We start from the raw sequence: 21,199 nt of genomic DNA, 5'->3' as shown, positions 1-21,199 counted from the left end.
CATGGCGACAATAAACAGTGAGGTGTTTCAGGCTGTTGTCAATTCCCAAAGTGTAAACTTCACTGGGGAATCCCCTACCCTTCATATTCCATTAGTCGAGGCACTTGCTTTGCAAAACAGTGCCATACCCTCTGCTATTGACAATCCTCCCCTGTGGCCTGGGCAGAGCTCTTTACCTAGGGTAACCATGGAAGAATGGAGGAACTATCAGCAGAGTGACCCTATTTTGGCAAGAGTTATCAGATACAAAGAAAGTGGTCACCCCCCTGATAAAGAACAGAAGAGGTCTGAAGATCGTGACGTCCTCTTAATCTTGAGGGATTGGGACAGATTGATATTTCGTGATAATGTCCTCTTCCGTCAACGTCAGGAGCGCGATGGTGAAAGACTCTTTCAGTTACTCCTCCCCAAAACTCATCGTGATATGGTTTTCAAGTCACTCCATGATGAGGCTGGTCACTTCGGTCGTGAACGCACCCTGGATCTAGTTCGTTCAAGGTTCTTTTGGCCCCACATGGCCAACGACATTGACAAGAGAGTACGAACATGCCCCCGGTGTATTCGGAGGAAGCTCCCCCCGGCTGCCGTGCGTTCTGCACCTCTGGTTAACATTAAGACCAGTGAGCCAATGGAGCTTGTCTGTATAGACCACCTTTCTTTGAAGTCATCTGGTGAGGACCAGTCCAGCATCCTCGTCATCACTGATCATTTTAGTCGATATGCACAAGCCATTCCTGTTCCAAACCAGACAGCAAAGACTACAGCCCGAGTCCTCTTCAACAACTTCATCGTACACTACGGTTTTCCAGGTCGTCTACATTCCGACCAGGGAAGAGGTTTCGAATCTGAGGTGATTAAGCAGCTATGTCAAGTGACTGGCATAACTAAGAGTAGAACCACGCCATACCACCCTCAAGGTAATGGCCAAGTGGAACGGTTTAATAGGACACTCTTAGAAATGCTTGGCACCCTGCCTGAGGACAAGAAAGCTGTGTGGAAGAAGTATGTGGCACCTCTGGTTCATGCTTACAATGCAACAAGGAATGACGCCACTGGATTTTCCCCTTATTTCCTCATGTATGGGAGACACCCCAGACTTCCTATTGACATTGCCCTTGGCCTGGAATCTAGACAACCATCCAAAGCGTCCCACAGTATGTATGCAGACCAACTTCGTGAACGCCTTTCAGCTGCTTATAAGTTGGTTTCTGCTCATGCAGGCAAGTGTGCAATGAAAAACAAGGTTCAATACGATCTGAATCTGAGAGCTGCAGTACTGCATCCAGGGGACCGAGTCTTGGTGAGAGTGGTTGCACCAACAGGAAACTACAAAATATCTGATAGATGGGAACAGAATGCATACAGGGTAGTAAAACAGGTTAATCCTGACATCCCAGTATATGTGGTAAAGCAAGAGCAGGGTGAGGGTTTGGCTCGAACACTCCATCGGAATTTGCTCTTGCCTTTCAGTTCTTTGCCGCTGTCGGTTCCCGCAAGTCATTCGAAACAGCCCCCCGCATCAGGTGAGAAATCTGACCCATATATATCTTGCACTGTAGACTCAGATAATGAACAGGATACAAGTCGTGCAGGCAGGCTACAGGAGAGTGACACTGCAGGGAATGCTCCGTTTCGGAACACTGTGAAACAAAGACCGCGAAGACAAATCAAACCCCCTGACCGCTTAGGCTTTTCTAATGCACAAGTTGTATCACAGTCAGGAAACGTACCAGGTTGGAAAGCCAAAGCAGACTTTCTTTATACCATGTTGGACGATACTTCAAGTGAACGAACCAAAGAAATGTGTTTGGCAGCAATAATTGACATTGTTCGTGGAAAGTAAATGGATGTCTCGTGTGTAAAAATGGAACAGACAAAGTTGGTATTGGTGGTTGGACGTGTTGGATGTGGGTCACAAAACCCATAGATTATTTTGAGAGATGAAACGGTGATTTTTATTTTTTCCTATGTCGGGACGACATTCAGAAAGCAGGCAAGAATGTAATAGGATGAATTTTGTGCCCCCCATTTTTTTGAAATTCTAACTCCCCCAGAGTTAGGTCATGCAGTTTCTTAGAAATGTGTGGGTTGCTTGGCAGCGCGTGTGGGCAGGTTGGTAGCAGAACTTGCAACCAACCACAAGAGTCCTTGAGGAGGAGCAGATAAATTCAGTGGCCAGTGACCCTTCACTCCACTTGGCTACTGGACTCCACAGAGACTATTCTGTTGTCTCTGTGATCTCTCCTTGCATTGAACCTGCCACAATTACATATTCGTCCCTGTCCTGCTCTAGGTGAGTTTGATGATACTTTTGTCTTACTTTTATGCCTAGATTGAAGTGTCTATTCTTCAACGTTTAGACCAAGTCGTCATAGGTCAATATCATATTGCGTTTCTGAATTGTAGTCATTGTAATTTTGGCTGAGAATGCTTTGAAAGAGTAAAAGAATGTGCACGTCTTAATTTAAGCCAAAGTCTATTTTAGAAGTTCTATCCATGTTGATATCTGTTTAAGGTTCTGTTGTTTCCAGATACAAACACCATTTCTTTTGCGATATCTTGCACAATCCGTCCAAACATTCTGACTTCCTAGTCCCAGAATACTGAATGAATTTAACTTGCTGTAGGAGTTTCCATTGATTTGGAAGTTTACCATTTCCATGTAAAAGATCTCTGGCGACTTGTCTAAATAAAGTAAAACTTAATTTAGGAAGACGTGATTCCTAGGATTACTTGTATAATACTATTTTACTTAGGTTTTTATGATATATTTCTTCTAGCATACATTGAATAATTACATTCCCTTGACTAAAGTGAAGAGAGGGATATTTCCCTCTTGTGCAAGTTAAGTCTTTGAATTTGTAACATTCTTCTGTGATTTATTACTTGATAAGTTTCAATCATTTGACTTGATTCACTTTTATCTAGTTTTTACCATAGTTCCATATATTCAATAGTTAGTTTTTCTTTATTCTATTTCAGTTCTTATATCCGTGTGTTTAATCTTTTGATGTGTATTTCTTTTGCTTTAAATCGATTTGATTGCCCAGAACTTTGACATTTTAATGTTTAATCTTAATTAACTTTTACCTCCTGATTATGAGTCACTCATATTTCCCGGACTTAGACTTCCAAAGTTTGACCGCAACATTTGTAACCTTGTAATTCCTAAGACACCGGTCTTGGTATAGTGTCCTTGTAGCACCTTAGTCATTTCTGTGTAGACCAACCCACACACACAAATGAGGTACCCAGGTGGACGAAGGCATTGACCGACACTGGTAACCATGACAACCTTACACACAGTGTAGTGTTTTAAAGGGACTTTCACTTTTGATAGTCCATACAACTGTTTTACTTAGTATAGTTAGTATTTCACTCCACTTGGCTACTGGACTCCACAGAGACTGTTCTGTTGTCTCTGTGATCTCTCCTTGCATTGAACCTGCCACAATTACATATTCGTCCCTGTCCTGCTCTAGGCAAAGACACCACTAGTACTGAGGCACCAAGGTAACCTCAGTGAGCCTATCGAGCTGTATGTACTGCTGGACAGGGAGTGACTTGAAGCAGAGTCGCATGCATTGTGTTCCCCACACCTGATTTACCCAAGCCGGGGAAGGAGAGACTGTGCATCGAGTCCTACACACCATCTGCACATAGCCAACGGCCCTCAGAGTTCATCCAAGCCCCCTTGAACCGCAAGTTCTTCAACTGCAGGCTCCCCAGCTTAGTACCAAGTGAAGCTAGGGCCAGTCATCCCCAACTTCAACGGAACTTCAAGCTACGCCCTTCATTTAGTTTTATTGTTAATTAATTTCTTGTGTAAACAGAATCCCTGGGTTTTCCTTGTTGTTTTTAAATATATGTATCCTTTAGATTTAGGATATCTGTATTTTTGTACAGCGTGTTAAAACCTTTCGCTAACTTAGCCGGAAACGCACTTATCTCCACTGGTTGGCTGACAATAAAATGGCGTAAACTAGTAAACAAATAAATAATGTAAGCAGGTGTCATAATTTTCATATTATGCCCGCTACACATTCATTAATAGCAGAACTGTCTTGGTATTCCTACAAGAAAACCTCAATGTTGCATGGATAAATGCACCAAAAACTACTGGAACTTTGGATATTTTTCTGTCCCACATTTCCTTTTCTTTGGTGATTTCAATAGATGGATTTCATATTAGCGCCGTCTGCGCATATCCGCATCGAAACTGAGGTTCTCTGTGTTGAACTTTGTCGCGTGCGCCCGCGGAGTCGACACAGTACATGCAGTATCCGGTTCGTAAGTGTGATACCACTTCAGTTTAAACCACGCCCACTGCACAAGATACACGGCCATCGCAGGTACGTTAGTTCGCGGTTTTTTCTTTTGATTTCACGTTTCCAGTAATTCTGAAAGACTCTTCCACAAAAATTTGCAGCCTGAGAAGTCTGAATTTAACATACCTTTATGTATTTTGTATCTTGACTCCTTACTTTCAATCGTCTGATCGTATTAAGAATTGAAGCTGACACATACAGCCTCGTTATTAAACGCGGAAGTGCGCAGATCGACGCTAAGAGCATCGTACTGGGATCCCTCTATATTGTGGAAATACACGGCAATCAGCCAAAGACCGACCAGTTCTAAGAAATGTTTTCAAGAAGCAATTTTGGGTGCACAATTTAAACAGTAAAATGTAAGGAACAGTGTCTTTCCTAAAAGCCCTCTGTTGTCTAGTAAAGCCAAGACAAATCATCTCTTTTTTGCCGTCAGGGTAATGTTCAACATAAAAATCATTCAGCTGTATCCCTGTGCTTTGGAAATGTAGGTCTGAGCCAACTGGTCAACATGTAGAGCCCACATCGTGGCGACCGACATTACACTCCGGTTCTCCATAACTGCTCTGTGAATGACAACAGAATTTAAGTTCCATCTCGTATCAACTATTGTGTATTATGTTAGCGCCTCTGTCTGGGTTCCAGACTTGTGGCTGACGACCTCCGGAAAGTGAGCTCTGTGGGAGGGGGGGCACTGTGAAGCAGAATAGGTACTCACTTGTAGTCTCTCTCCCAGAACTTCATGGGGCGTAGATAAGAGGTGATGAATATGGCACTGCCCAAGATGGGGTTGAGAGGTGTGGAGAAGAACGCTGAGATGAGGGTCTGTAGGAACAGCATGGCAGAATCTGGTGGCACACCGCAGTTAAGGCAACATATGAAGGGCAAAATATTATACCAAAGAGAATTCAATCATGCGAACAAAAGAGGAGATCATTTAAGCTGCTCAGCAATCAGGTTTTTTTTTTTAATCTGCATAACGATGTATGTCCGAAAATCTCCTAAATGAGGCATGCGTTATGCCTTTCCTCACAACTGGCAAATTCTGAATACAAGAGCCTACATTAACCTGAAGCCTGGACACAGTTTGAATGGTACAGAACCTTTTGGCATTGAACTAGTTTAAGTGTGCTCTGGAGTCAGACGACTCTGTTGTTGTAAAAAGGATACGAGGCGCACTGAACGGCTGAGCAAATGCATGGAATGCCGACCCCCAGGTGATCTGCCATGGAGCAATGTAAGTGTAGACAAACTTCATCTTGAGAATCCACTCATGTAGCTGGAAGAGAGAAAAAGATGCAGAGAAGTAATGGGGCTTGCAATAGTGACATATCAAATTCCATGTACTGGAAGATGCAAGTCAAAAACTAAACTTTCAAGATCTTGCAACTGTTATACATCATGTCCACATTTCATGCGTAGGTCTGGTTCATAGGCGGCGGCATATAATCTCAATATAGTGGACCTTTTGTAGCTGAATTTACAAACTGTCCAAAATTTAAGATACATTCAAGTAAACCCCAAAATTTGTTATATTATGAAAACAGATCTGGAATACTTGCTTGATGGAACTCACAACATATTTACTTTTACTGCCTAATTTGAGCAGAGGGCAAAAATTATTCCATTACATTTTCAAGTGGATTAGACTGGCCATTTTCAGTAGCTCTGCACTTATTTCCCAACCTGCTGACTGCCTGATTTCATGTTTACCCTTCAGTTCTTACCTTGTGAACAAAGATAGACATCAAGAAGTAATTGACAACAAACAGGTCCAACAGGATGGTTTCCTGGTTGAAGTCAAACTTGAAGAAGAGAACGGTGAGAACCAGGATGGGGTACTGGATGGCTGTGTTTGAGAAGGCACTACGGAGGAGTTTGAGTCCGCAGACTGTCAAGATGAAGGCACCGGCACTGGGATCGGGGGGCATGAAGAAAGGACAGATCAAAATGAAATGTGGGCCCTTTTCCAATACTCGACTTGGGCTCTGTCTGAGGCTTCGTTCCCAAAACCAATCCCCGATTGTCGGCCTGAAGTGTTTGAATTAAATTGGATTACTGTAATTTTGGGCTTTCTTGCATCTTATTTGATGTTCTGTGGCACTATTAGACTGATTACTGTGCTTACAGCTTCAAAGTCAGCTAGTTAAAAAACACTTGAAGCCTGAGACGGAGCCGAAGTTGAGTATTGGAAAATGGCCATAGACTCAATGAAAGGTAATTAGAGATCTGTGAATGCAGGTGGTGGGCACCAGACATGGGAATGCTACGGTCAGTCTTCTTGGTTCATTGGTACGTATGTAACTTGAGTCGTGCTTTTGGGGCTTTGTCAACAGATCCAAACCAGGACACGTGGCAACATCAATGCAAGCTGACCTGACCTTGTCGCTTGGATGGAGAGCAAGGCATTCCAAGCATGTGTTCCGACAAAATGGCAATTAATTACAGAAAAAAATCCAGCACAAGGAAGGGTTGAACTCACATTGGAGAAAAAGAATTGGTGATCTTGTGTCCCGTGGTCGTCAGGCCACAGAGGAACACCAAGGGGTAGACAATGTTGCGCTCCAGAAAGCACAAGATGACGAACATCCTCTCAAACCACATGACCTTAGCTGCATCTGTCGTATACACAACAACAATTCAATCAGGACAAACTGCCGTTCATGATAGCATCTTGGGAAATGCTTCATCTCAGACTTCATTACTTCAAAACCACCACAATTGCGTTCATCTAACATGCTGGTGTCTCACGTTGTGCCATGTTGTGGTCAATTTTAAGATCAAATTTACAAAAGGTACCCAATAAATTTAGTAGGTTTGCCATATATGGAAGAATTAATCTCATCTCCTTGGGGGTTTTTGGCTGGAACGTTCTTCAATCATCCAAATTCACTGCGCAGCAACTCAATGGCATATGGGTCACTCTATAAATATGGGGTCCAATTTTTTCCCCATCCCTGTTACGTCTGGCATATGATTTTTTAATGTCTAGAACTCATTATTTAATCTCCAAGACTTAAGAAGTACTGCAAATTATCTGCCAAACAAATAACAATAGTTCAAAATCAATTTCAGTGATACATCCCTTGTCAAACATGTCAGATGGTATTTAATGTCAGAGGTAACAGGGACAGAAAAGTGTCATACTTTGGACCCCAAATTTATAGAATGGCCCATATTCTACTAAAACTTTCAAAGGCATCAAGCTCAATGTAACATAATGGTGGCAGATCTCCTTCTTCATCAATCCCCCCAATCCCAAAGGAAATCCTGGTGAATTTGGACGGATCCCGTACAAGTACAAACAACAGGGATTGCGCATTTCGTTTGGTCTGTCAGCACCAGTGCTGGTGTTCACTTTCATTCTTCGCAGGTCTTCACAGTCTTACCCCTGACTTCAAACAGCAAGTACTCCTTGCTCTTGAAGAGCGGGTGGGAGACGCACAGCCAGGGCATCTCCTTGCGCAGCTGGGGCAGGAGGTAATGGAGCAGGAAGCCCAGCACGCCGGCGATGCCGAACAGCACATAGCTCAGGCCCGGCTGCAGCACGGTGAAGACGGTGCTGGCATGGACGCCAAAGAGGACCGCGCTGTACAGCAGGCAAATGATGAGGTCCGACTGCAGCCGCTCGCACTGTTGGGAGAGGAACAAAACGATGTCCAGATTATTCGACTCTGTCCCCGTACAAAATGCTCAAGCCTACTGTAGGAAATGCAGATACTTGGCTGGGCCTCCACAGATGCCCAACCAAAGCCACAGCTCAGTCATTTGGAAGGGCACCAGAAACATTTTTTGGGCCAATCTTAGGTTTGCCCAAATCTTGGCTCCCTAATCCGAGGATCTGCCCAACTAAAGCAATGTAGCTGCAGGTACCGCAAACTATTTCAAGGTGTACTTTTGTGTCAGGGAGATGTTAATTAGAACTATGGGTTTTGCCGTTGCCCAATGTATATTTATCTTTATAAACACAGCACATCTGACTCGGACCAGCCAGCCAACCTGGGCAAAATCAGTGGTTGAGTGGTTAAGACATCTGCACTAGTAAGCAGGAGGTTGTGGGTTCGAGTCCCACCTAAGTAAGGTTATGAATTTTATCACAAGCTCTTGGACAAGCACCGAGTGTACAGTGTTCAAGGGCAAAACCCATAACTAAATTTTATACCTCTCCAACGCAAAAGTACATCTTGACAGAAAAAGGTGCTGATCTTGTTCTTGACAAGAATGGAATGAACAGGATGATGGACACTGACAGAAAACATTTCTTACCACCGATTTCTGGAGTTTGCCTGGAAGAGGATCTCTGATTTCATCCTGTGAACCCTCCGGTGTGGCTTGAGGTTCAGACACAACAAATTTCTTGACCATTGACCTTGTTTTTAGGGAAAAAACATACGACTTGTTTGAAAGCCAACACAGAAAAGTAGGAAAAATCACACATATATTCAAAAATTACCAGAAAGATTTCAGAGACAAGACGATTCTGAAAACCCAGGTTTTATTTTATCGGGCCTGTAAAAATGTGGGAGTGCTGGACAATGATTTGCGAATATTTCTCAAAGCTTCAAAGTGCTATCTCTCTTTCCCTCTCCAGGATACATGACTGTATTCATTTGGTCACACAATGCTACCGGTCTCTTTTTTTTAAACAGGTGCTACAATGGACCTTTGAAGTCAGTTTCTCACCACAAGACACTTGGATCCGAGGCACTTCGGCTGAGGTGGTAGCTGACTGCTACTAGGAGGCCGCAGAACACAGAGAACAGCAGGTGTTGGGATGCTGCACTGTCCTGAAATGGCGACATAAAAAAATCTAATCAAATCTAGCATTCACCAGGAAGTCGGTGTACGTAGGTATCCAACAATTTCAGCAGATCAGACAGTAGGTTTGTGATCAGCATTTATGGTCTAGCATTTCGGTAAACCAAGACTCGACGGGAGCTTTGCAGATTTAAATGTCACATGTGACTCGGGGCTATTTTTAACACAGCAGTGATGTAGAAATGTTTGAATATCTTCCCAATGATTCTGCTGGATTCCAAAGGATCTGGGAGGGATGGACGAACAACCCTTCCACTCAAAAACCAAAATAACTGAAAATGAAACGCTTATTACCTTCAGAGCACCCACAGCAAAACCAAAAAGTATTAACACTGTAATGACGCTTCGACAAAAGGAATAGACAGCTGCAGCAAGACCGGTGGTTGCTATGGAAACCAAAGACAAAGAGAAACAGTGAATCCAAAGAAATGGATGTCTGAGGAATGTCCAGCCAAAATCATGATCAGGATAATGCCGAAGATCTTTAACAGGAGCAGTCTTTGCTCTCCAAATAAATTCATATTTGAGTAAAACGGAAAGAAATGGTACATTAGATATCAAGATGCCAAACCTCACTGCAGGTGATAGAGAACTGCCATATTGATAACAATAATCACACGATACCCTTTCTGATGTGTACGTCTGGAAAACAACCCATGATGACAAATCTACAGTTTACATTTAAATGCATTCACAGAGAAACTGTTAAAATTCAGCAAATTCCTCCCCCCAAAAATCACTTCAGAGGAACAACTCGTAACCATATTTGTTTGACCTCCAAAATTTTATTCTAAAAAGAAGAAAACTGTAATTTGGTTGGTATATGAGATGAATGTATAGATCGATGTAATAAGGAGCTACTTACCATTTCCACCAAATATATGAACATCAATGACCTCTAGGAGGTATGTAGCAAAGGTATTGCACTGTGGTAGGAGCCCAAGAAGGAAGATCAACGGAAAACATAACACAAACACTGCAAGAATAGGAAGAAAGATGGCAACTCTAATATGCGAGTAGTAGTACAACAGGAAAAGCCTGAAGCTTCCAGCGCTCACATCATTTGGTGAGTCTGAGAAAATATTTATATCTTTACTCATAAAGACAGCCTTCCACAGTCTGGCCAATTTTGATTGAGCCAGTTTCAACACCTAGTTGAATGGTTTTCGATTCACTTTAGGATAACCACGACAGATAAATGTAGAAAAGATTACAGATGTAACGGTGACTGAAAACCCATTTTTTATGGAATCGAAACCGTGATGGAAACACAGTAAAAGTGAACAGAGGAACAAGGAAAATATATGAATATGAAGCAGTTTGAATTTCGTGAGGTTCTGTGCCTGTCTCAAAAATTGCAAAATTTTGCAAATACATCAGACTCATTTCTCAACTGTGAAAATAGATCTCCACGTGCATTTGCTCATGGATTATCACACAGGCTTACACTGTCACAAAACAAGTCCAGCAACATCCGTACTCCCACAAATCAAACAACCCAAGGTGCTTTCCAGAGGCATACCTATTAACATATCCCTGCCCAGCCTGTACAGGTCTGGCCCCCCTATAGACAGCCCGTAGAGGCTAGGGGGAGGCTGACATAGAGCGGGCTGGCTGCCGCAATAGTCTAGCAGGAGGATCAGACCGCAGCAGATGCAGAAGTACATGGGCCGGCTGTAGGCTATGATCTGGTTGTGACCCTGTGGAGGATGTGAAAATACATGTAAATGGGAGAGTCGGACCGTGTCCGAGGTTACCGTACTTGGCTCCAGCCTGAAATTATGCCCCGAGTCTATGGCTGCGGCTGGAATCACTTCTCATAGAGTTGTGTGTCACTTAAAGCTGCAGCCTTGTAATTCCAATTTGCCTTTCGTCTCCAGGTGAGTTCTTTTGAATTTCCACAGAATTTCAGTCACAACCTCGTCTCTAAACCTTCCAAAATCTACAAGGAGGTTTGAAGGGGAACAGAGGAAACTAGAACCCTGTAGTTAGTCTGTGAGGGACTTCACGCCTCACAAATGTTAGACTTGGCACCACACTGCTCTTGCACTACGGCGGATCGTAAAACATTCAGAAAATTCTAAGACAAATGCCCGAGGACACGCTTCTACGAAGGTGAAAAAATTTCCCTCCCTATTAACCACTGCGGTACCTTTGAAATTCACTGAATACATTCATTCCACCTTCTTTTGTTCCTTAATGTGTGAACAGCTTTCTAAACAACCCATCAATTTGACAACCAGCAGACAATGAAATCATGACATGTCGAAGTACAAGTCTCAAGTTTACACAGGAAATCATCATTCTTTAGTGAACAGAATGTTATTTTGCTCAAAAATAGACAAACTGAGGGAGAAAGTGACACTTACATGCATAGGCGAAGCTGCATCGGGTTGAACGCTCTGTGAAGAAACACGACACAGAATGATTCCAATAATATATATTTTTTGTAAAAACACTAGGGGTTAATATTCTGAGGAGTATTTTCCTGTGAACGCAAATGGCTTGCATGAATACACCTCTATGATCCCATCAGTTTTGGTTTCACAGCACAGCAACGATATATTTGAATAACACTCTGTAACGGTTGTGATTAAAAAACCAAAAACATGACGTGGAGTTGCTCCGTTGAGAATGCGATACCACGTCTGCTTGCGTACCAGTTCAAATCCAGTCATGTTCAAAATGCCATGCACTGTATCCGGCTAGTTATACCCTTCTTTTCCCAAAACTAATTTTTTAAACCAAGAAAAAAGGGGTTGTCAATCCTTAGAAAAAGACACTTCTTGACTCTTTTTCTTTTACCTTGAGGAGGGAGTACTGACAGCTGGCTAGGACAAAGCAGAACCAGAAGACCCAGAAATCAAAGAGGTAACCCTGGCTGAGCACGGCAAAACCCAGGATGGAGACCAGGACAGACAAGAGGATGGCTATTATGCTCTCTAACAATGTACGATTCCTGAGAGAGAAAAAAAAGGAAGTAGTGATCCTATACCAAAGTCTCTAAGACTGACGGTCAGAAATCTGTCAAGGGATCCTCCTCATAGTCCATTTATTTAAGTCTCAACTTTTCCTGCGGTAGACACATCTCAGAAGCTTTCTCCATGATATCAAATCGTGAAAGCTCAAATCAGAAATCTGATTCGGTTTGCAGATGTCACGGTTTTTTTCTTTTCTAAATAAATTTCATTATTGTTATTCTTTCTTTATTATAGACAATGTTTTACTGGGGAGGATGGCACGAGATTTTGTGTAAGTTTAACTCTACGTGTAATCTTTCATTTTTATGTGGTATTCCTCTCGTGTTGTTGCATAGCTGGTGTTCCCTCTCGGCAACTTTGTGAAATTGTGACTTCGACCGTCCTTCTGAACTTCCTTTTTATTTGACCAATTATAGGAGGAGACACCACTTGGTGCTAGTTTCTTTAATATTCTGTAATAGTAATTGTGATTTTTATCATTTCATCTTTGTGAATTTTTAATTTTACATTTCCAATCCTGAATTTTACCCGAGCACTTTTGAAAAACAATAAATCAGATGAAGGGTTTCCAAGGGCCAAATAAGAAATAAAATCAAAATAAATACAATCTAAAATTCTTATGGTACTTGCTGGGACCCGTACCTGTCAAATAGCGCCAGGAACGCCAACCGGTCAAAGGTGACCCGCACTGATCGTCGGGGCAGCAGCCAGAAGCGGTAGTTGTGCTTGACCCTTGCCCGCTCGTGCCTGCGGCTCCGCCGGTGATGCCGGCCACTGTGCTCCAGGCTGGCCAGGCTGTGGGCCTCATCCCGTGTGCTCTGCTCGCTGTTCTGCCGTCGGATGTCCTCCATCAGGCCATGCAGGCCCAGGTCGCTCAGCAGATGGCGGGACAGATCCCAGGACGGCCTCCGGCCCCCACCGCCTGCTGAGGACGGCTGGTTGAAAAGGATGGAGATGGGCAGGTGACCCTCCAGGGAGGAGTGCGCCCCGCCACTGTCCAGGGTGGCCCCTGAGGACTTGGGCATGGTGATGACCGTGGAGTCCGAGTGGCAGCTGGAACTGTCTGGCCTGGGGGGGTGTGTGAAAATATAAGAAGATATCTAGGCTGTTGTCCAATTATCAACTTCATCTCCCTCTCCAGTTTTGCTTGGATTTTAGCCCCCTGACTTTGATATTATTGCTTCAACAGTATGTCATCACATACTACCAACAAAACACTGACCTATACAAACCACCAAAACAAATACTGAAATATTTCTGTTTAATTTGAATACCACTAGCAGGTAATAATTTCTGAGACGAAGCCCAAAGTGGAGATGCTGGAAGCCTCTCCTTCAAATATCATCAACTATGGCTATGACAGAATCACTTTGCTACGGCTGGCATAATCAAAACGGCCTAAGGCGTCATCGCCAAATTGCCCCATGTGTTCCAGGACGTGGACATTTCGCGGAATCACAGAGAGCCCACTAATCCCTACCAAACAAAAGAGCCGTCAGCAACCCGGCGGATCCGCGGATGGAACACAACATGCAAGCTTTATGCAAATTACCAACCTCAGGAATAGTCCAATCTTCCACGTATCGACCGGCAATCTTTGGCAGGGCTAATCCCTTTGAATTAGCACGCGGCCAAGTTTCCGCTGACTGACCATTCGACTTCCAATTAGAACAAGACAAAATGTCGATGGGCCGCCAACTTGAAAACCACAAGGGTTTTGATTTTCTGAAGTCAGCCGGCTGCCCTGCATACGTTTAGGTACTGTACCGGATTTGCATGTACTGCAATTTGCCAAAATTGACCAATTTGGGGGGTTTTGTGACTTTCTTTGTGTATCATACAAAGGACTAGTTTCAGCTTTTGAGTACATTGCTCTGAGAAAAATCGAGAAAAACGCTGTTCACTTTTAACACTCAGAGCGCAGGTCATTTAATTTGTCTTACAAAACACCATGTTCCTGCCAGCCAAGACAGTTCACAGATTAGGTCGATCTGTAGACTAGTTATGGCCCTTAAGAAAGACATTCTTTTCCTTTGCTTTGCATGGTAATTGTGGTTGACGAATTTACCCTCAACTTTGTGTTTCATCTTCAACAATGCAACGCTGAGAATTGTCAACCAACGATTCATCCAGCAGTGAGTTGACTGCTGCAGTACCAAACCGCCAGATCAAGCCCAAAATCATAGAGCATGACACTTTCAAACTGAACCAAACTGAACCACATGCACTGGTCAGTTTGGATGTTCGGCTTTGAAATGGCATGGCATTGACAGCAAACGGAATGTACTTAAGAAAACTTGATATAAAAGGAACACAACGAAAAATGGAAAACAAGTTTCAATACATGTACATAATATATGCCGCATCTGCACTCGTCAGATGTGCGAGTACACAGTGTGCATATAGCAGGTATGTACAGTAAATTTGCGATGGCCCGGACCACATGATTGAGTGAAATGCACGTGGTGACAATTCACTAATAACCAACCAAGAACATGCAAGGTACGGCATTTCAGCCGCAGAACAGTACTAAATTCTCACTACATCCAACTGTGTGTATGTATATTCAAACCGACATTATGTATGCCAATCTCCAGTATTCAAGTCCTTCTGTTCCATATAAGGCCAATAATGTCATAAACGAACGTGCAAAAAAAATTTGCATTGGATGCTGATCGTACTTGGACTCGTGTTCGATTGAAGGCAACTCCGGAGGGGAAAAAAAAGGATTTTGCCAGGCGGAGTATAGCAGTGCTCCAGTGTGTAATAAAAGTTGATGTACACAGGGACATAATAAACTTTCCTTTCGTTTGGTCAAAATTATAGTATTTACATGTTGTGATAAAATTTTGCCAGAGCTTTAAGTTGTTCACAGATTTCATATAAGTTGCTGTTATCCATTCAGAAAAAAAAGACCGATGGAAAATTCAAAATTGCAACTTGGACATGATTGCTGTCCTGGAAAAGAATGCCGACTTGATACCAGGGTCCTTCGAATATATCGAATGCCACAGTTTGGTAAAAGAATCAGTTCGTAGTGAGCTCCCAATCTGTCTCAATGTGCGTTGACCATTACACATGCACAATACACGTACATGTACGTATGTACATGCATGTACATGTCCCAACCCGAAGTTCAGCAAAAAATTTAACGATCCCATTATCTTTAATAAGTGTTGATACTGGAATGGGAGAATGTCTTTGCCGCAGAACAACTGTCGGTATTCATGAGGTCCAGAGAAATCATGCTTATTCATACTTTTTGTCACGATGACAAAAGGGCACACGACCGCCCGCCTCATTGAACCCCTCACGCTGCAGCGCACACCTCTGTCGCGTACGTGATTTCCCTCTAACTTAGCAATGCCAGACTGATCAGAAAAAACATGGACAATACGTGGAAGACCGCTTAGTCAATTTGGGGATGACGCCTAAGGGTGAATGGCTCAGGCCATTACAGAGTGGCTTCCATGGGCACATGATGCAGCCTACTTCAAAATTACACCCCCCCCATCCTACAGTGAGAGTTTTGGATATTAAGCTGACTTTGCAGTCTGAACACTGAACGTCTTATCAATCCATAACATCTTATCACTCCAGAAGGTTTGGGATGAGACCACTTACCAATCAATGGATGGCTTCTCAATATCCGATGGTGATGTGTCAGGGATGGGCTCTGTATCCAACCTCTGGGCTATGCCGGTACTGTTCTCGTCAAATGTGTATGTCATCCAGTTACCTGCAATGAGGATCCATTACGGTTAGGATTTTTAACAATGCCACTTCAGGTAAAATAATTATGTTCCATAATGGTCAAACTGTAAAATAGTCAGAGACCTCCATACTGCTATGCCTGAAATTCATGCTATAAAAATTTGTCAGACGTGTATTTCAACTTCCTTGGTGACATGTATTGGTTCGTAAACAGTGAATGAGGTATAATGTTTCTAGCGATTGATATAACACTCACAATTTGAAAGAAATTACCGAGATGTTAGGAACTCACGCTCAAATTGTGTGTATAATCTGAAACTTGAATTATGCATGTATTTTGGCAACACGGTTGACAACGTACTAGTTGAGTGTACATCCTGCATACAGGTACATGCACCAGCAATCTGAGCATGGATGCCCTTTCCAGGCATCACATCTTACCATGCTCATCCTGGAAGCAGTGGACAGCTCCTGGGGACGAATCGTCGTGGGCCGAGGCCATGTACCGGCCTTCGCGCCTGGCCACGGATACCAGTGCTGCTAGGTGTGGGGAGGAAGGCGGGTGGGTAGTCTGCCTGGCCTCTGTAGTGCAAAGAGGTGAGAGATATGCTTCAAACTTAAGGCCAGTTCATGCTTTCACGCTAAGTATGAACCAGCTTTAAGGCTGTAGATAATCACATTCTCCAGCTGTCAGGCAAGGCCAATTTCATCTACATGGGCTTGAGAAGAATTCCGCCTTCGGGAAGATGGTAAAAAGTAGTCCATGAGAGATCTGTTGCACATTCCTTTTAAACAGAGCTGGCCTACTGACAGCTAGCCCTGTCAAAGGCTAGTGGAGAGCAACAATTTTTATTTTCCCTTTTCCACACAGGGTCTCATCTTCATTGAATCGGGAAGCACAAGTCTGTAATGACATGGACAACTGCAACAAAGACCATCAGCTAGGACTTTGTAGTTGTTTGCTTTTCAACAATAAAGGAAAAGGACGTAAGTGATTTGGTGTTTTGTCCTTTTGGTACAAAAATACAGTTATTTTTCTCTTTTGAATTTCCCGAATGTCTTCCATTTGTGAGTTAGTTGTTAGCCAGGAAGGACCAGTAAGCGAAAAATTATTATTATTATTACATGTAGCTGCTGGTTAACAATGTCTTGTAAACTAGACTCTACTTTTGACAAAACGTAAAGCCAGTTGAAAAAAAGTACATGTAGGTGCTATATGTATTTTACAGGGACTCAAAAAATATCTGTGTAGTAAAAGTTAAAGGCAGTTATCAATTGCCTATCAATCATTTTATTAAGTGGCTCGATTAAATACCTTAAATTATGATTTGACTGATTTTGTAACAAAAGAAATAAAAGAAAAAGAAGTTCATATCCAGTTATATTTGGTTAATTTGGAATACACTGCAGACAATTACTGATATGCCAACTTGGCTCCAATTAAAAACAACAAAACTCCTGTATTAAACTTTTAAAATTTGCTTAAAATAAATATGATTAATTTTTATATCATAATAAAAAAACCAACTATGCATGAACCAAATCACTCATTTTTTTAAATTCAACAATTTCATACAGGCAGGTATATGCTAAGTGTACTTAATTATGTCAGGAATTTGAGCTTTCGAATACATATACCTGGTTTATATCGGTAACAAACAATTGAAGGCTCATTCCACATCAAGACATGAAATGCTATGAAAAATTAACATCAAACAATCTACGTCAGGTACGTACACAATTGCAAGAAAAACGAAAGCAAACAATCACCCGAAGTTTGGATGCAAAGAGCTACCATTCCAAACATCAGCAAAGCAAGCTGCAAGTTTTAGCAGTTAGACAATGACTAGTGGGTGAGCTCAGCTTGACAAATGAGTCACTTATTAAACAATCAACCCCCTTTCCAATGAAGAAGCATTTAACCCACATTACATTTAACCCACATTCAACATTCATTAATCCTAACTGCCTAAGCCCCTTTGGCTAGGATATACTCTCAATGGTTCAAAATTCTCCAACTGCTTCCATGAAAAAAATTGGATATAGCCTCAGTCCTCAGAAACCCTCTGATATTTCTTGAACATGTTCTGTGGAGGGGTGCCAACTGCCTCAATCCTTCAAAATTCTCAGGCAAATTCCCATCATTATGTTGAGACAATGTAAATGGAATCCTGGAGCAGTATGTAGGATTTCACATATCATGAGGGTTTGAATTTATGCATGCCTGAACAGCAACAACAAAAGGTCTGACCCGCAACCTTGAGACAATGCATCCTTCGCAATCAGCAATGCAATTTTGCCATGCAGCCTCAATCCTCCAAAATCCTCCAAAACCACCCGGAGGATTTTGAAGGATTGATGACACTTAGGGTTAATGTGGATTCAAAATGAACAGGTTTCCACAAGCTGGTGACCAATTTAAAATCAGAAGGAAGGTTCACATGAGTCTGGTGTGCCCATGCGATGCAAAAGTGGTACAATGCAAAAATATTCCATTGGGAAAAAACAAGGTAAGGTGAATCCACAACAGTTGGCATCACTGAGTACCAGACCCGTTCTTGTCTTTTTTGGTTGGCTCAGTTACCTCGTCTGTGCCGGAGACTGCTTGTGGATGTACCCTCGCCCCTATCGCTCTGATGTCGCTGTCTCGACTCACTGGTTGAGCTCAGGTATCTTGCCTGCCGCCTGGCTCTCCTTATGGATGGATTGACTGTTTGTGTTGCAACAAGGCAGGGTAACAGACTTATTTCCAATTACTGTTTACTTTGTCTTAATGTTTTAATGTACGGTATTTTTTAGTTTTCACCATTTGGACAAAGGAAATTTACATGCACTTGAGGCTTAACTTACGCTAGATTGTATGTCCATATATACAGCAAAATCGATGAATTTTTGTTGATTAGTTTGACTTAAAAGAAGTCAACTAACAACAAATTCCAGCACACTACCTAGAATACTGTACTAACATGATATCTGTAATGTGCTTTCATGGAAATGTCCCTCTGGCATTACCCTATGCAACAACTTACACAGCAATTTTGACATGTTGATTGGCATACCGCTCCATAATCATACACAAAATAATAGAACAAATAGGCAGAACACAGCAGTGACAGGCTTTATAACAATGCCAAACAACGGAGAAATAGTGAGCCACAAACACTGCTGGGACGTACATGGATGAACACTGGTCTGACATGTTGATGGACTGTCTCCCTATTACTAACCTCCATCAACCTGACTTCAATAAACTCAGCTTGCACATTACACCCAAGTGGCTCTGCGTGTATGCAGCACCAGTTGGCCAAATGGAGGAAAATGACACTTTCCATTCTTGCCCCGTCCCACATTATCAGCACTTTCTGAGCTGGCACATTAAACCAGGAAGAGCTTAATTTGGGGAAACTTTAAATTGCACATACATGTGCATGGATGTCGCAGTTTTGTCTTCCGGTCTGATTAACGAACACAGAATGAAAGTTGGATTCTGAAAGGCTGGGTTAAATATGCCAAGTTCAAGTGCTTATCCTTGTTATTCACCATGACCTCAGTTCACAATGCTGCATCAGGGACTCCATACACTTGAACATGAGTCTAAGGCCATGTCCCAAATGGGCTTCCAGAGCTACGGCTAGGTCTACTGTCTACGTGTCTCCACGCATTTCCAATGGAGCGAAGACCTAGACCTAGCTCTAGACAAGAGATTCGGATGCAACCTTAGTCACAAGTCATTCCAATAGTTGGATTTGCCCTTTACCAACTAATGTAATTTACACATTTTGATAACTGTGTGAAAAGTAGTTTCGGAGAGCTTGTACTTTCTGGCCCGGTGACTCTGAACAGTTTGAAGGTTGGGTGATTAAAACATCTACACTAGCAAGCAGCAGGTCATAGCTTTGAGTCCAACATGAATAACCTCGTCAGTTTTTGCTCTGTTCTGACAAGTTTTTTTGGAAAGCACTAAGCATGTAGTGCTTGGATTAATAACTTATACTGACAAAAGGCAAAATCAAATGCAAAATTACATTCTACGCCATAAAACATGTCAGCTAAGAACACAAGACAAAGGAAGCTTACGTGACCCTCGTGCATCCTCCAGCTGAAATCGAAGGGACTCCTCCCTCAAGACACGCTTCATCATCCTGCCTATCAGCCTGTTACTGCTGCTGTTGGCCCCTGCCCGCTCTTGGCCTTGGTCGGGGTCTGCTTTGATCTCCTCATCACCTGTACAGGACAAAGTGTGGATATTAGGAATGCACAGCAAACTTAAGTTGCATTAATTCACTTAACAGCATTTTTGTAGTTCAATACAGAACCTGTGTTAAAAGATGTAGTGCACATACCTGGAATGAGGACTTATCTACTCGATGACACCAACTTACATGTATTCTGCTTGACAACAATGATCAGCTTAAAACAGTCTAGAGTGCTGAAGTGAATACGACACGTGCACAATTACGTGTGTAAAAGGCATGGCGCCAAGAACCAGCACGTGAACCAACACGCGCGTGTACTCTATTTGTTTGCACTGCACGTTCTGGTTCAAAATGTCATACTTCAGTACTCTACAGCAAAAGGTAAAACTCTTTTCCTTGATAAACAGATTGTTACTTTCTGCTGTGTTCTTTAGGCTGATCTTGACATAAGCCTTGTTCCAAGTTGAGTGATAACACCTGGTGGTACACTGTAGTTATCAGTACACAGTTCACTGAGGAAATTGTGATTGATAATTCCAACCTGGTCTTGTTTCTCGACAAGTGATTCGGGCATACTGCATAATTACTCTTTCTATCCACAGAATATGAACACACTTGTGTTTATAAATATCTTTCTTTTAATCCAACTTAATTTTGCTTTTCCCAGCAACTTGGTCCATCAAGCACTGTGAGTGCGCCCCATAGCCCATGCTACACTCAAATAATACACTTTGGGTCTTTCACGTGCGGTTGCGTTCTGTATCGATGCTAAAGACTCACTTTGGCTAGTACTGCTACTCAGGCGGGACTTCCTCTTTGGTATAGCGCCTTCTTTGGCTCGATCTCGGCTTTGTGGGGAAGGTTCTCGTTCTGTTGCTTTGCTGGTGGAAGAGGGCTCGCCCCCTGTAGGAATTCCAGTCATTCCAATGAGAAAATGTTTCACGTACAGTGTACATGTAAATGGACATCTAACGTGTACAGATAAAGCACCAACTTCTGAGAAAACAATTGTTAGACATAAAAATGAATTCTTTGTTCATTTCGAGAAACATTCTTGTCTGAAGCACACATAAGGTGTTAAGGGACGGTGGGTGTGAGGATGACATTAAATTTCTCTTGGGAAAAACTACAAGTATACAAATGCTGAAATCTGCAAGATTGT

At 42.5% G+C, this 21,199-nt stretch overlaps 1 protein-coding gene across 2 annotated transcripts in view; it reads right to left on the bottom strand.

Moving 5' to 3' along the window:
* LOC110975150 (pecanex-like protein 1) overlaps positions 1 to 21,199 on the bottom strand; it is a 56,110-nt gene that overhangs the window by 24,846 nt on the left and 10,065 nt on the right. Inside the window, exons 6-23 of one of the 2 annotated variants that reach the window (XM_022227346.2) lie at positions 20,818 to 20,940; positions 19,919 to 20,065; positions 18,426 to 18,551; positions 16,283 to 16,423; positions 15,752 to 15,866; positions 12,770 to 13,195; positions 11,952 to 12,105; positions 11,516 to 11,548; positions 10,669 to 10,846; positions 10,012 to 10,122; positions 9,441 to 9,532; positions 9,012 to 9,115; positions 8,595 to 8,697; positions 7,718 to 7,961; positions 6,811 to 6,946; positions 6,056 to 6,242; positions 5,499 to 5,607; positions 5,047 to 5,176 (exon numbers count right to left, since the gene is read on the bottom strand). In XM_022227346.2, the coding sequence (XP_022083038.2) occupies positions 5,047 to 5,176; positions 5,499 to 5,607; positions 6,056 to 6,242; positions 6,811 to 6,946; positions 7,718 to 7,961; positions 8,595 to 8,697; positions 9,012 to 9,115; positions 9,441 to 9,532; positions 10,012 to 10,122; positions 10,669 to 10,846; positions 11,516 to 11,548; positions 11,952 to 12,105; positions 12,770 to 13,195; positions 15,752 to 15,866; positions 16,283 to 16,423; positions 18,426 to 18,551; positions 19,919 to 20,065; positions 20,818 to 20,940 (2,659 nt within the window). The remainder of the gene's footprint in view (positions 1 to 5,046; positions 5,177 to 5,498; positions 5,608 to 6,055; positions 6,243 to 6,810; positions 6,947 to 7,717; positions 7,962 to 8,594; positions 8,698 to 9,011; positions 9,116 to 9,440; positions 9,533 to 10,011; positions 10,123 to 10,668; positions 10,847 to 11,515; positions 11,549 to 11,951; positions 12,106 to 12,769; positions 13,196 to 15,751; positions 15,867 to 16,282; positions 16,424 to 18,425; positions 18,552 to 19,918; positions 20,066 to 20,817; positions 20,941 to 21,199) is intronic. The other variant, XM_022227347.2, reaches the window with a different exon arrangement.

Source organism: Acanthaster planci, linkage group LG01 (genome assembly GCF_054643075.1).
Source record: "Acanthaster planci isolate LZ-2023a linkage group LG01, COTS_SCS, whole genome shotgun sequence".
In the NCBI taxonomy this organism is placed as follows: domain Eukaryota; kingdom Metazoa; phylum Echinodermata; class Asteroidea; order Valvatida; family Acanthasteridae; genus Acanthaster; species Acanthaster planci.
This window is presented reverse-complemented; position numbering and strand designations above follow the sequence as displayed.